The sequence below is a fragment of the Mytilus trossulus genome, chromosome 1 (genome assembly GCF_036588685.1).
Source record: "Mytilus trossulus isolate FHL-02 chromosome 1, PNRI_Mtr1.1.1.hap1, whole genome shotgun sequence".
NCBI lineage: Eukaryota > Metazoa > Mollusca > Bivalvia > Mytilida > Mytilidae > Mytilus > Mytilus trossulus.
This window is the reverse complement of record NC_086373.1, coordinates 79,693,784-79,709,323: the sequence shown is the minus strand read 5'-3', so window position 1 is coordinate 79,709,323 and position 15,540 is coordinate 79,693,784. Positions and strand designations below refer to the sequence as shown.

The window sequence follows — 15,540 nt, the reverse complement described above, 5'->3', positions numbered from 1 at the left end:
GGAAGATAACTCAAATTTTAAAGATTACTTTAACAACGACTTCATTGATATATTTAGAACAGATTCCTGCATCTTGCACAAGTTATTTACTTGTTATTTGGAAAGTATAACATCATTTTGTAACTTGAATATCTGACCATATACTAGTATTTCACTGATAAAATTCTGGACAAGTTCATGTATAGAATGGAAAGAATGCTATGATGAATGCTCTATAGTTTGTGTATATCAAGTAGTGATTAACCTTGGTAAAAGTAAGTACGTTAGGAGTTTTGACAGCATTTCATGCCATCTTTACCCAAAAGTTACATACAGGTATACAGAGAAAACTTGATCAATCTTTAAGTAAAGCTAACTGTTGAATTACTTTGATATTGATGGGAACCTCCAAATACATGGGTTTCTCTATCATTAAACCTGTCATCAGACATGATAATTACACTTTGAATACAATGTTCCCATTTCTCTCATTATTTTATTATTATAAGTTTTTGATGGAAAAATGACCATTTATTATTTGTTTACACAATATAGAATGTCTAAGCCAAAAGATATGTTAATTTAGCTGATTCATTCACTTAGAGGGTACTGATTGTAAATCCAAAGCTTTCAAATTCACTTGCAAAATATGACAAAATATTATGATAACAATGTGAAATAGATTCTAATACAAATATTGTTTCCTCAGAGGGAAATGTTTCACTTTGCAGATTTGAACAGACATGCTAATAATTACAAATTTTTAATAAATGAAGTTTCATAATCTCTGGAATGACAAATTCAAATAAATCAAAAGGATAGTTTACCTACATATGTACAAATTTTATAAAAACAAGATTGCTTTACCACAAATAAATGTTGCCTGCAGCTCATAATACATCATATATAATATTCTTAAGAGTAGACAGCAAACCAACAAGTTCACACATTGTACATTTTGTAATTATGCCCTTATTGTTACCTAGAAATATGATCATTGTCATCATTTAGCAACCATTGTTAACATTTTTGGCATCATATTAGATTTTCTTGTTAAATTAAATCCCGGGGTAACTAAATTTCAGATAATTGCAGGGGTAAGGATGGTCTCAAAGTGTCTCACTATCTTACAATACTACTTGAATAGGCCAAAAAATTGGAAAAGTCAAACAACTACCTCATATATTTTTTAAATCAAAATGTTGACACATCAAAGTCAACTTCACATGATGACAAACAATCTCATTTACAATATAGTCTTTCCGGGAAAAATTATCTGAGAACTAATATTTAAAAGGTACTATTCTGTTACAATAGGCTAAATAAAATATGGTAAAAGTTCCATAACTCATAAAATTTTATCAAACTCTTATGGTAGTATATAGCAATGGCCATCTAGTTACTAGAACAACTATTTGCAATGCATTTTCCATCCAATATTTCATTTCTTACAGAATAAACAGAAGACAAAAAATTGGGGTACTAGAAATGTCAGCATTTTATTAAAACAAAGAATGTATATGTTTATGTGACATTATTAAAGTCAAACTGAAATTAAGTTGTTATGGATGCTTCCAATTTTTGCACTCAATATAAAAGACTTTTTTAATGACTTCTGACAATGAATATATTTTCTACGTTTTGCAAACTACAAATTTAATTAAAGTTTTTTTTGTTAAATAGATAAGATTTCAAATAAAAAATAATTCCAACACTGTATCATCACAATTCCAACACTATTTTATTTCATAGTACCATCTTGGTGTAAAAAAGTGCCAATAAAATGTAAACAAATAAGTGTGCTACTGTATAACCATCTACACAACAGAAAAAAAGTTTGACTGTGTATGAAAGTTTTCAAAGACAAATGCTCTAAGTATTCAAGGATGCAATTAAGTTACAAGAGGCCATAAATTGGTGAAAGTCTCAGTTCTCTCAAAAAAAATAATAAACCAGAATGGCCATACAGTACGGTCAACTGTACACATAATGGAGTATTTTACAATGAATGACAGCTTTTATACATATGGTCTCAAGGTATCATTAAAAGGGTCAATAATGGTCCAAGTCTTGTGAATTGTCAAATTAAGAATTGTGAAAGGGAATAGTGAATAATGTAAGATGATAAACAATACTATCAAGTATAAAGCTTTAAGACAAACCCTCTCAGAAAACCAGTGGTGACAAAGTAACACACTCACTAACAGATACAGACAAATATTTTTACCATTAAAAGCAAACTGCAGTTAAAACTACTTCTGTAATTGTTGGGGACTTTCAACTTTCTAAATGAAAACCTTAACATCATGAAAATCCAAACAGAGATTGTCTTTTAAGACCTAATCGTTATGTAGACTATTTATAAATGATAAAAAAAAAAAACACACAAATTTTTAAATTATCTTCTGCAGGCCTGAAATCAATTATTACCCCAAAACCTAAGTTGACATATGAAAAAAATATCAAACGTTAACATTGTCCATTGATTGGTTGAAATTGGGCTTTCAACTAGCTTGTAGTAACTGCATGCTCTAAGGCTAGAACTTTGTGTCTTTTGTCATTTTGTAGATGTTTTTGTGTGTCTAATACAGATCTAACTATTCTAGTTCCTTTTCAACTCATTTCTATAGTTTGTTCTATTGTTATACTGTTACACAACTGTCCCAGGTTAGATGGAGGTTTTAGTGTTTTATAAACAGGTAAAAATTACCCAGTCATTCATTATGTGCCTGTTCAAAACTAGGAGCTTGCTGTATAGTGGTTGTTTGCCATAACAGATTTCATGTTTGGCTTTTGATCAATCTGGTACAACAGACCATTGTATTTCTCTTTTGAATGATTAATAATCCTTAGTCAGGAACTTATTGTCACATAACAGCCAATTTGAAAAGGCGTAAAAAAAAAACTATTGATATTGAAAGAGCATCCTAAGAATGAGAGAGTCAAAATTTCCCTGTGCAAAAGGATATGAATTAACAATGGCAGACCATCCCCTACCCTACATGCCCTACTCCCTGTGTTTAAGGATATGAATTAACAATTTTAGAGCATCCTAACCCCTTGTCTCTGTGTTTAAAGTTATGGTCAAAGTTCATATTTGGCAATAAAAAAATACCATAAATCAAATGAATAAAATAATAAAAGAGAAAATGTAAATGCCACTGGGTAATGAAAATATTTTGACAGATAGAAATCCATCAAGTGTTTCAATGAGGAATTGTAGATACAAAGTGTGGACAAACAATATTTTCTATTTTTCACATTTGTTATAAAATGCAGAGCCCAATCCAGCTGGGGCACTATGAACCAATGAAGGACCTATGCTTGTCTCAAATCTGAGTAGATGAATAACAATAAGAAGAAAACACAAATATAAAAAGATTAATAGATTTGACAATCCTGTTATTCACATGACTGTTGAAGGAATTAATTTAACAATAAGAAAGGAAAATGTACATCACAATCTCTCAATGAATAAATTTGTTCAACATATAAAGATTTAAATAGTTCTCATTGTCGTCCTTCTGATAAAAAAAATAAGTGTAAAAAATCAAAAAAAACTTGTTGTCAAAGTCAACCTTGGGAATTAGGATCGCACTGCAAAAGTCGTACAATTGAAGGATCACTTTTTGCCCCTTCAATAAATTCCGCCAGGGATAATTGTCCGTCTGCATTTTTATCCATTTGACGGAATATTTTGTCTGTTCGTTTTTCAGGTGTTGATTCGTCTTCTGGCATTTTCATCACAGTCCCAACCATCTTGTAAATTGCCTGAAAAAGATTCAGTAAAATCAATTACTCTAGGAAGTACTTTAATATATAACCAAGTTATATGGTTTGCTGTACATCTATCTTAATCTAGTACCAAAACCTACATATAGACAATTAACACCTCCTACACAATACAAATTGTTGACTATTTATTGTCCATTATTTTCCATTATTGTAAATGCTTTCCTTTATAGACAGAAGATACCTAATGTCCTGTTATACAGATGTTCCCGATATATAATACTCAAATAAAACACATTCTCATATTTACCATTTAGGGAAACAATGTAAATGGATTTAGTTTAAATGGAAAATGTGCTGACCAATTAAATTAGCACCTAAAACTAAACATGGATGCAAAGTAGATGTGTTTTTTATTCTAAATCTGAAAGGTCCCACATGAGGTTTCTTTTTAATTCATTACTAGAACACACCCGTGATATCACGGGTCGGTGACTGAATTAAAGTATATAACTATGCGCAAGCCTTATTTTAGTAGTCATCTGATAAAGTCATGCCAATTACAGTTTTTCTCTGCTTTCAAATCTTTCTGTTAAACCCGTCGAATTGGAACTTATCAATTATAGGTAAGATTAATTATTTGGAAAACAAAAGGTCCTGGAATGGAGTATTTTTTTAATCAACAGCATTGTCCTATTTTAGTTATAAATAAAGTTGAATTCTTTGATTTGCTGTTTTACATCATGCCCACTAACAAATTGAAAACTGTACCTGTACGCCTTATTTTTAGTCGAAATTTTAAGTAGTCGTATTGTTATCTTAGAAAGTCTTACTGATTAAAATACTACAATAAGCAACAATTTGACAATTTAATAGTGTCAACCCTGTGATTATGACCCGTGTATATAGCATATAAATCCTGAAATCACCGTTTGGTGGTGCGCCTGGCAGATGCCGAACGTACAGATAAGGTAATAGGTAACAGGTGAATATACTACGGGTATTGGTATCGGTATCTGACTCGACCCGGAACTTCTTAATTATTGGCAATATTAATTACGTGGAAAACAAAAGGGCCTGGAGGGGTGTAATTTTTAATCTACACTTTTGTACTATATCAGTTATATATAAAGTTGAATTCTGTGATTCGTCGTTTTTACGTGATGACGGCTGACAAATTGGACCTCGTAATTTTAGTATTATAGATAATATCTTGACAGGTAGGCAAAACCCTGAAATCATGTCTACAAAAGTTTTCTGGAAATTCCAATTCACGAAAAATTTATCCCCACGAAAACAAATTAATCAGTTTTGAGATAGGAATAAATTATTAAACTGAGCAATGAAAACTAAGAACTTTATAGTATTGTACAGCAAAGCTTTTTAACAGATCAAACAAGAAAGGGATTATTAAAGTATCTGCTATACAAATTTTTAGGTTGAATTGGTCATGTAATGTAAACTTAAGATTACCAGAAGTGCTGTTAGCAGAAATCAACTTGTACACCTTACAATCATTCATAAACCAAATATGCCGTTGAAGGTCAAGGTCAGACAACCCTTCCAAGAAGCTAACTTGTACACCTTCAACTCATTTCATAACCAAATATGCTTGACCTGTTATTTACGATAAACAGACTAAAACACAAAAACTTTTCATTTATCAATAAATCATGAAAATAAAGACAAGGTTTGTACCATAATAGATAACCCTTGAAGCTTTCAGGCTAACAGTAAATAAACTTGTTTACCTTACAATCATTCCATAACAAAATATGCTTGACCTATTGTTTATGATAACAGCTGACAAATAGACTTGAACTCAAAAACACATAACATTATGACAATGAGGTCATGTCAGATGAAACCTGTCAGATGGACATCAGAGTACATCTTTCTATCATTCCATCCACCAAATAAAGTTGACCAACTGTTTGTGAGATACATGTATGACTTAACCACATTAACTTAAACTTGATCACTGATCCATGAAAAGAGGTTGAGGTCAGATGAACCTTTTGACCAACATGAAGACCTTACAATAGATCTACAATTCATCCTTAAATTATGGTTTTAGTCCATAAAGGTCAGAGCAAAACAACTGGGTAGTAAACTTTTGTACTAAGTGGAAAGTCAATCGTGATAAAAAACAAAGAATAAATACTTTTTACCACATTTCTAAAAATAAAATAAGAAGATAATTCTCCCTCACATAATTTTGAGACAGGTGAATCAGTTTGATATTTTCTTTTTTAATTTGTCCCCTCTGCATATGATCACATATACAATGGCAAATATAGATAGCAATATAATGTGGTTAAGCATCAGTATAACTTAGTTGAGTTTAACATAGACAATCTAGATTTTTCAAATATAGCAATTATTGTTTTTAACCAGCCTCCTAGAATGATATTTGGCCTCAGACATAAATATTCTCTTTAATTCTTCTCCTTTGGGATATGTTAATTGTTTATAAATTCTTTGTTCTGAGATAGCGGGAATTGATTTTTTTGTTGATCATGCAATCCTGTCATAACTCTGATTGTTGAATCTACTTTGACAAATATTATGTTACAAAGCCAGTTTGTCTAATTTCAATGGTCTCAACATACATGTACACAACATATCACATCTGAACCAGAAAACCAAGCTCACTACCTTGTACGATTCATATATTGTCTTAACGACATAAAACTAGAGGCTCCAAAGAGCCTGTGTCACTCACCTTGGTCTATGTGAATATTAAACAAAGGATGCATTTGAATTCATGACAAAATTGTGTTTTGGTGATGGTGATGTGTTTGTACATCTTACTTTACTGAACATTCTTGCTGCTTACAATTATTTCTATCTATATTGAACTTGGCCTAAAAGTTTTAGTCGAAAATGTTAGTTAAAATTTACAAATTTTATGAAAATTGTTAAAAATGCACTATAAAGGACAATAACTCCTTAAGGGGTCAATTGACCATTTTGGTCATGTTAACTTATTTTTGGGTCTTACTTTGCTGTACATTGTTGCTGTTTAAAGTTTATCTCTATCTATAATAATATTCAAGATAATAACAAAAAACGGCAAAATTTCCTTAAAATGACTAATTCAGGGGCAGCAACCTAACAGCAGGTTGTCCGATCCATCTGCAAATTTCATGGCAGATTGATCTTGACCTGATAAACATTTTTACTCCCTGTCAGATTTGCTCTAAATGCTTTGGTTTTTGAGTTTTAGCCAAAAACTGCATTTTACCCCTATGTTCTATTTTTAGCCATGGCGGCCATGTTGGTTGGTTGGCCAGGTCATGCCACACATTTTTTAAACTAGGTACCCCAATAATGATTGCGGCCAAGTTTGTTTTAATTTATCCTGGTAGTTTTAGAGGAGAAGATTTTTGTAAAAGATTACTAAGATTTACGTACAATGGTTAAAAATTGACTGTAAAGAGCAATAACTCATAAAGGGGTCAACTGACCATTTTGATCATGTTGACTTATTTGTAGATCTTACTTTGATGAACATTATTTCTGTTTACAGTTTATCTCTATCTATAATAATATTCAAGATAATAACGAAAAACAGCAAAATTTCCCTAAAATTACCAATTCAGGGGCAGCAACCCAACAACGTGTTGTCCAATTCATCTGAAAATTTCAGGGCAGATAGATCTTGAACTGATAAACAATTTTACTCCCTGTCAGATTTGCTCTAAATGCTTTGGTTTTTGAGTTATAAGCCAAAAACTGCATTTTACCCCTATGTTCTATTTTTAGCCATGGCGGCCATCTTGGTTAATTGGCTGGGTCACGCCACACATTTTTTAAACTATATACCCCAATGAGGATTGTGGCCAAGTTTGGTTTAATTTGGCCCAGTAGTTTCAGAGGAGAAGATTTTTGTAAAAGTTAACAACGACGGACGACGACGACGACGGACGACGACGGACGCCGGACGCCAAGTGATGAGAAAAGCTCACTTGGCCCTTGGGGCCAGGTGAGCTAAAAAGAGGTTCTATCACCTTGGACCATATGAGTGAACACAAAATTTTAAGATTAGAAAATGTTTAGCTAATTATCATAAGTCAATATATAGAACTAATCAATGACTAAATCCAAGTTTTCACTATATATATGTTTGTTTGTAAAACATGTATAGTCTAATCAGAATTGTTTTGCACTTGAAATTGATTACAGGTAAATAATATACATGTACTCCAAGTATCTCATTTTAAAGCTGTCCTTTGAAGAGCACAAATCCAAATAATGTTTTAGACAATCGATTAAATTTGACAAATCTCTGGGGTAGATTATTTATCTTGCTTGAATTTCTGTTTCCAAAGTATTTGAATAGAGACTAATAGGACTGTGCAGTTCTCTTTGGTTTTCTTTTGATATCTGGTATATCATGCTGTTGATTCATTTATTTTTGTGGGTACTGATTTTCATGGATCAAGGAAAATTTACAAGTTTGTGGATATTCCATATTTTTCGGTTTTGCCAAAGTCTACATACAAGTCTATAGAAAATTTGTTATCAATTATATTTAATTTGATGGTTTGCCTGTACATGTATCAAAAAATCAACAACACAGGGCTGCGCTTTAGGGCATGATACGCTCGTTGCTCTTTTAACTCGTCTTTTATGCTTTAAATGTATTGTCCCAAAAATGGAAAATCCCCCTTTTTTAAGCATAAAAATTCATAGCACGAAAATGTAAAATCTGAAATTTATAAAAATTGAAAGGGAGCTTACATCAATAGATATAAACAATTCACCAAAGTTTCATGGACATTGGTGAAAGCCTTTTTGAGTTATTGTCCGAAGTGTGGACGACGGACCCCCTTTTTTATGAATAAAGCCCCATTAATCCAAAACTTAAAATCTGAAATTTATAAAAATTGAAAGGGAGCTTACATAAAAAGATATAAACAATTCACCAAAGTTTCATAGACATTGGTGAAAGCCTTTTGAGTTATTGTCCGAAGTGTTGAAAATCCCCCCTTTTTTATGAATAAAGCCCAATAAATCCAAAACATAAAATCTGAAATTAAAAAATTTGTAAGGGTTCCGCGGAACCCAATGTCTCGCCTACTTTTGCTGTAAATCGCAGGCTCAACAAAAAATGAGGAAAAAAATCAATAAAAAAATTTCTCTTGATACTATCTTTTGATTGTAAGAAGCTTCCGTCAAAGTTTGGTAAAAATCTAGGATAGTTAATGAATCTAATTAATGTTTTGAAAACTTAAACTGCCGACTGTATGTAATGTTAACTGGAAGAAAATCTAAGTCCATTTAAAAGTAAAATACAGAAAAAATGGAGTTATCTTTTTACAATATTTACTTCTGGATACTATCTTATGGTCATAAATAAGCTTCTGTCCAAGTTTGGTACAAACCCAGGATAGTTTAAGAAAGTAATTAAAATTTTAAAAACTTTAACCACAGAGTGAATGTAATGTTTCCCCGCAGAAAAACTAAGTCCATTTAAAAGTAAAATACGGAAAAAATGGATTTATTTTTTTACAAAATTTACTTCTGGATACTATCTTATGATCATAAACAAGCTTCTGTCAAAATTTGGTTCAAACCAAGGATAGTTTATGAAAGTTATTAAAATTCTAAAAACTTTAACCACAGAGTGAATATAATGTTTCCCCGCAGAAAAAACTAAGTCCATTTATAAGTAAAATACGGAAAAAATGAATTTTATTTTTACAAAATTTACTTCTGGATACTATCTTATGATCATAAACAAGCTTCTGTCCAAGTTTGGTAGAAATCAAGTATAGTTTAAGAGAGTTATCAAAATTTCAAAAACTTTAACCACAGAGTGAATATTTGTGGACGCCGCCGCCAGGGGAACAGTTGAACCACGAAATTAAATGTTCAACGAATGAAATATTTTCTCATGGTTTGTACACAGACTTCGGCAAAACCACGAAATCAAATATCCACGAACATGTAAGTTTGCATTAATCCACGAAAATTGGTATCCACAAAAATAAATAAATCCACAGTAAACAATTCTCTTAAGTTTCATGGAAATTGATGAAAGAGTTTTTGAGTTATTTTCCGAAGTGTGGACGACAGATGGACAGACGGACGGACAACGGTATACCATAATACGTCCCGTCTAAAAGACGGGCGTATAAAAATTGGTTTCCAATTAATAATAATTAATCAATAGTACATGTACTTTTAATCCTTTTTAATGCGTAAATTGAGGCAAAATCGGTCACAGTAAATTTATTTAAATAGTAACACCTCTGATATCTTGGTGGAGAGATATCTTGATCATATTCAAAATTGTGTCCTTCACTTTGAAGCCCATTAAGGATATTAACAAAGTTCTGAATATAAAAAACAGGCATTTTTCATTTTTCAAAGGAATTCATAGCAAAACATCACATCAAAAATGTAAGTCTGTTCTTGTCCTTTCTCAAGATAATCTGTGAGCCAAAAATAGTATATTTTTTAATCTATGTGTTATATGACTCCATAGATCTCCAGTATTTAGGACCTTATGACATTTGCACGAATTTGCATCAATTTTAATATCTGTTTTCATGATTTTAAGTACAATGTTTATTTCATACTTGTATTTGTTTTCCATTTTTTTTTTTTAAGGATTTGAGTCTAGATGTGATCAATAATCTGACACATTCATTAATATTGTATTTGTAGAAAAACATTATGCTTTAACTAAATGTTAATTATCAATAATTCACACAAAAACTGACTAAATTGGAAAATAATTTATATGATATACATGAATATTTAATATCTGACATTTGAATAGAGGCAAACAATGGATAATAAAGCTGATACAAATGTAGTACACATTGCTTTTTTCAGTGCAATCAAAGCTCAATCTAAAACAATACCTTAACTTAACATCAGCAATGAGCAGTCAGGCAACCCGTTAGGACTCATTACATTCAGTATGAAATCAATTAAACTATTTATATGTATACTCATTTATCTCTGGAGATAAGTTGTATTTATACTTTTGGGTATTTCGATGTATTTTCTACTAATAATCCTAGATCTGTCTCTGAATAACCTCTTGGCCCCATACAAACAATCATTTTAATTATGAGGTCTAATAGTATAAATTGTGACGCAAAATTTAACGGTAACTTGTTTCACTAAAAGGTGGTATGGGAGTCTAAAAAAAAAATGATAGAATTTGTTCTTACTTTGCCAAAATGTAGTATCTATTGATACATGTTAAAAAATATTATAAAAATGATAGGTCACCGTGCATTTTTTCAAGCTACGGGTCCTGACAAAATGACACATTTTGTATGGATTATACAGGAAAAAACACCATTTTGTGAATAGAAACTAAACGAAATGATAGAATTGTAAAATAAATTAGGAAAATATAGCTTTCAAACAATGCTTTGATAATATCAAAAGAAAAGATAGGGTCACCGTACGTTTTTTACGGCTAAAATACAAAGTAGGAAAATTCCATGAACAATCCAACAGAAAATGCACTGTTTTAGAGTTACCTCCCCTTAAAATGACAATTTCAAAATATTTAAAATCAACCAAAAATAATCTACACTTGTACATATATTTATATTTATAAGTTATATTCTTATAAATTGGATCTTTTAAATGTAAAAAACCATGAAATATCTGCATTCCTGCATCAAATTTTGCTAATTTTATAGAAATATGGACCTTAGATTCTCTGTTTTTTACAATCCAAGATGGCGAAAGACACCCATACCACCTTAATCCTGTGTTTTGATTGGTTGATTTCTTGAGTATGATAATCGTTCTAGAATGTTTTCCTAATTTCCAACAGACAAAGACAGACAAATAATAAGCTTTTATCAACTGCAATTGATCTGTCAAAATATGAACATGTACATTTATACAAATATTAAATATGAGATCATTTTCTGAATTAAGCCTTGGCTATTTGTAGCATTCTGTAGGTCAACAGCATTTCCAAAACCATTGTAAGTTATTATTTCATAACTCCTACAAAAGGAGCACATTCATTCTTAAAATAAGTTTAAACCATACATTTGAATGAAGTTCACATTCAGTTTATAATGAGCTATATGCAATAACTTTGCTTGTGTATTGATGAATCAAATGGCAAGAGACAGGGGTGCCCTTAATTTAAGTTAGTGATTTACACACCAAAAGTTCATTGTTAATCCCAAATATTCTGGTTTCCTTTCGCCATGAAACTCACCTATCTGCTATTATACATACATGTAGAAAGTGGCAACAAACCCTTAAACAGAACTGGAAGTTTTGTAAAGTTTAATGAAAAATTAAGACAGGGAATGTGCCATAAGATGTAAATACTAAAAAAAAATCTATTTCCTTATCTCATAAAAGACACCTATATATTGTTAAAGAATATATACGTTGCCCTGCAGATGTATTTTTGACTGTTTTTGTCATTGTTTTGATGTTTTATTGACATAACCTATACATCTACTATAAATAGAAGGTTTTTATTCAATATGTTCATAGATAAAAACAATTGTTTTTCACTTTCTTTAAGTTCAATATAATTAGCAAATATTATAAGCTAACTGAACTGATCCTTCAAAGAATAATACGATTGATTCCAATGGTTATAAACTGTAACTAAGCAATATCATATAGCCACATTTGTATTCAGAATGTGGGTCCTTGTCTGAACTTTACTGTATTTTTGCAAATACAAATCTATAATTGTTTTTAAATATGTAACTCCTTCCTGTTAAATCAATATGTTTTTGTTTGCTTCTATAGACCAGAAATTTTATTTCATTTTTACTGCAATGTTTTTCTTTTATTTTCCCATTGTTTCAGACCAACGGAAGAAGGATGCCATTCAAATGTGCAAAGTTTTGAATAAATTAACTTATACTGGACAATTCTGCTAACAAAATCAGGAAGTCTCAATATTGTTTTCCAATGTGTTTCTCAGTACAACCTTACCATACTTTCATAAATCTAATATCATTCATGTCATAGTACCATTACTGTTATTATGCATTGATTAATAATACATATTCATGTTTATATCATATACTATTACTAAATGTTACCAGATGGTCTATAACATATATCATAATATCACCTAGAACTGGGATTATAAAATAATAATCAATAACAGTTTATAACATGTAGGTAAACCATTATATGATGTAGATACTTAATCATTTCTGATACTCCTAGCATTTTAAATGACATTAACTTGAACGATAAATAATCATTGGGCAAAATAAGATTTCTATGATGTAAATAAACATGAATGTGTTACATCTAAAAATAATGAAAACCTGGCAACAAATGTCATAATGTGAAACAACAATAAATGTTACACCTTTGTTTTTATGAAAAACTTTTGAGATTATTTTATGAATCAAGAAGTCAGTGTAACATAATCTAACCATGTTATTTTTCTTACAATTGTATTTATATAGATGTACTGAGAATGTATGAACGATTGAATTTTGCTGGTACGTTGTATACAGATTTTTTTTGAAGACACTGTGAAAGACATGAACTTTACTGGTACAATTTATATTTTAACACTTGTAGGTCTGTGTGAATGTCTAAAACCATAGATTTACTGGTGCAAGGATTTTAGTTTTTAGTTAGTTTAACCCAATGTAATAACTGTTCATGCTGGTACAATGTACATTGTGTAGTTTTCTGTCAGTGTGAATTTCTGAACCAATGTAATTTACTGTTCATGCTGGTACAATGTACATTGTGTAGTTTTCTGTCAGTGTGATTTTCTGAACCAATGTAATTTACTGTTCATGCTGGTACAATGTACATTGTGTAGTTTTCTGTCAGTGTGATTTTCTGAACCAATGTAATTTACTGTTCATGCTGGTACAATGTACATTGTGTAGTTTTCTGTCAGTGTGAATTTCTGAACCAATGTAATTTACTGTTCATGCTGGTACAATGTATGTTGTGTAGTTTCTGTCAGTGTGAATTTCTGAACCAATGTAATTTACTGTTCATGCTGGTACAATGTACATTGTGTAGTTTTCTGTCAGTGTGAATTTCTGAACCAATGTAATTTACTGGTTGTATTTCTGTCAGTATGAATGATTAAACAAATGCATTTTACTGGTCATGCCAGTATATAGATATATATATATATCATTTAAGGTCAGTGTATATTATAGACTGAAGTCATAGATTTCATCGTATATGATTTATGGTTTATAAGAAGTGTGAATATATATTTAAAGTAATTAATGGACTGTTATGATAAGATGAATATACAATATAGTTGAAGGTCCACTGATATACTTACAGTTACTATTTCTAGCATTTCTTGGCGTGATATATATCCATTACCATCTAAATCATACATGCTAAAGGCCCATTTCAACTTTTGTTCAAGTTTTCCCCGAGATGTTACACTTAAAGCACAGATAAATTCTCGGAAGTCTATTGTACCATCACCGTTTGTATCAAAAGTTCGAAACACATGTTCCGCAAATTTAGATGCATCGCCATATGGAAAAAAATTGCCATAGATTTTCTTGAATTCCTCTACAGATAAATGACCATTAGGACAGTCCTTGAGAAATCCTTTGTACCATTCTTGAAGTTCTTCTTCACAAAATTCTGTATTTTGTTTCAAATCTTGAAGTACTTCTGGTTTGAGCTTGCTGCTCTGTTTTCCCATTTCTATCAGCTAATTGCCTGGAAAAAGACCACACGATTATTAAATTCCTTAAAACATCACAAGAGATCTATTAGAAATGACAACTAAATTAAACAAGGTTGAAATCTGATTAAACTGGTATTCACATGATAGCTTGATATAGATTCTGAGTGTCACCGCAGAAAATGCTAAACATGCAGTTTTGTGCAGCAGTAATTATTCTCAAATCACTCCCATCTCCCTTTGATATACTTTAGTAGAGTCATGTGTTACAATGTCGTGAGGTAGGAAAACATTGATGAAGAAGCATATAATCAAATATTGATTCGGATCAGTTTATTTCCAGTTATTGCCCTGGATTTACACTAGGCTGAACAGTATTACAGAATAATTTTCAATAAACTTGCAATGATTTAATTACCAAGAAAATTAGCCTGATACTTAAAAGTAATTTTCAGGCAATTCTACTGAGATGAGACTACCATTATAGTCCTACTGATCTAACATGCACTTCCTATGAGAAATACTTCAGTCAAGCAATATAATAACATAATATAATACTTCAATCAAATTTTGTGTAAAGGTATCATTACATTTCAAATATCAGGGAAAACCCAATAAAAGTAGCAGATTGTGGGAGTTTGTTACCACTGCCCATATAAAGTATGTATACAGTATTAGACTTATTGTGAACCATTTTCATGTACATGTAGATCATGCATGTATGCAAGAAACACATACTTCAGCTGGATTTAACATTGGTACTCAGTACTGAACACATGCAATTCAAAAAGTAAAAGTAAACATACAATTGGGTAACAGTGTAAGTTTCTGTTCATTGTTGAAGGAATAATATCAATGTTATTTGGTGCCTTGGGTTTTCTGTTTTGTCTCATTGATGATTATTCATTATCTCACCGTAATACAAATGAAATAAGATATAATCAATTTACCTTGTTGTTTGAAATCTTTAAAATTTCTTGTTTTACAATTAATCAATGACGACTCATCAATGGTCAAACTGATCATCAAAAAATGGTCAGTCTACAGATTTGATGTTAGAATTAATCAATTATTGATGGTTTGAGTGTAAGAAATGCTCTCAAGCTCATTTTTGCCACCAATTTTGTCAGGAGAAATATTGACTTTAAAACATTGATCTTCTTGTGTCTTTTTCAATT

At 31.0% G+C, this 15,540-nt stretch overlaps 2 protein-coding genes across 2 annotated transcripts in view; one reads left to right on the top strand and one right to left on the bottom strand.

Moving 5' to 3' along the window:
- Positions 1-15,540, top strand: part of LOC134686613 (GDP-fucose protein O-fucosyltransferase 1-like) — a 340,651-nt gene that overhangs the window by 274,513 nt on the left and 50,598 nt on the right. The window lies entirely within an intron of this gene.
- LOC134686521 (neurocalcin homolog) overlaps positions 727-15,540 on the bottom strand; it is a 32,547-nt gene continuing 17,733 nt past the window's right edge. Inside the window, exons 2-3 of the mRNA XM_063546189.1 lie at positions 14,003-14,397; positions 727-3,750 (exon numbers count right to left, since the gene is read on the bottom strand). Coding sequence (XP_063402259.1) covers positions 3,553-3,750; positions 14,003-14,380 — 576 coding nt within the window. The 5' untranslated portion in view covers positions 14,381-14,397 and the 3' untranslated portion in view covers positions 727-3,552. The remainder of the gene's footprint in view (positions 3,751-14,002; positions 14,398-15,540) is intronic.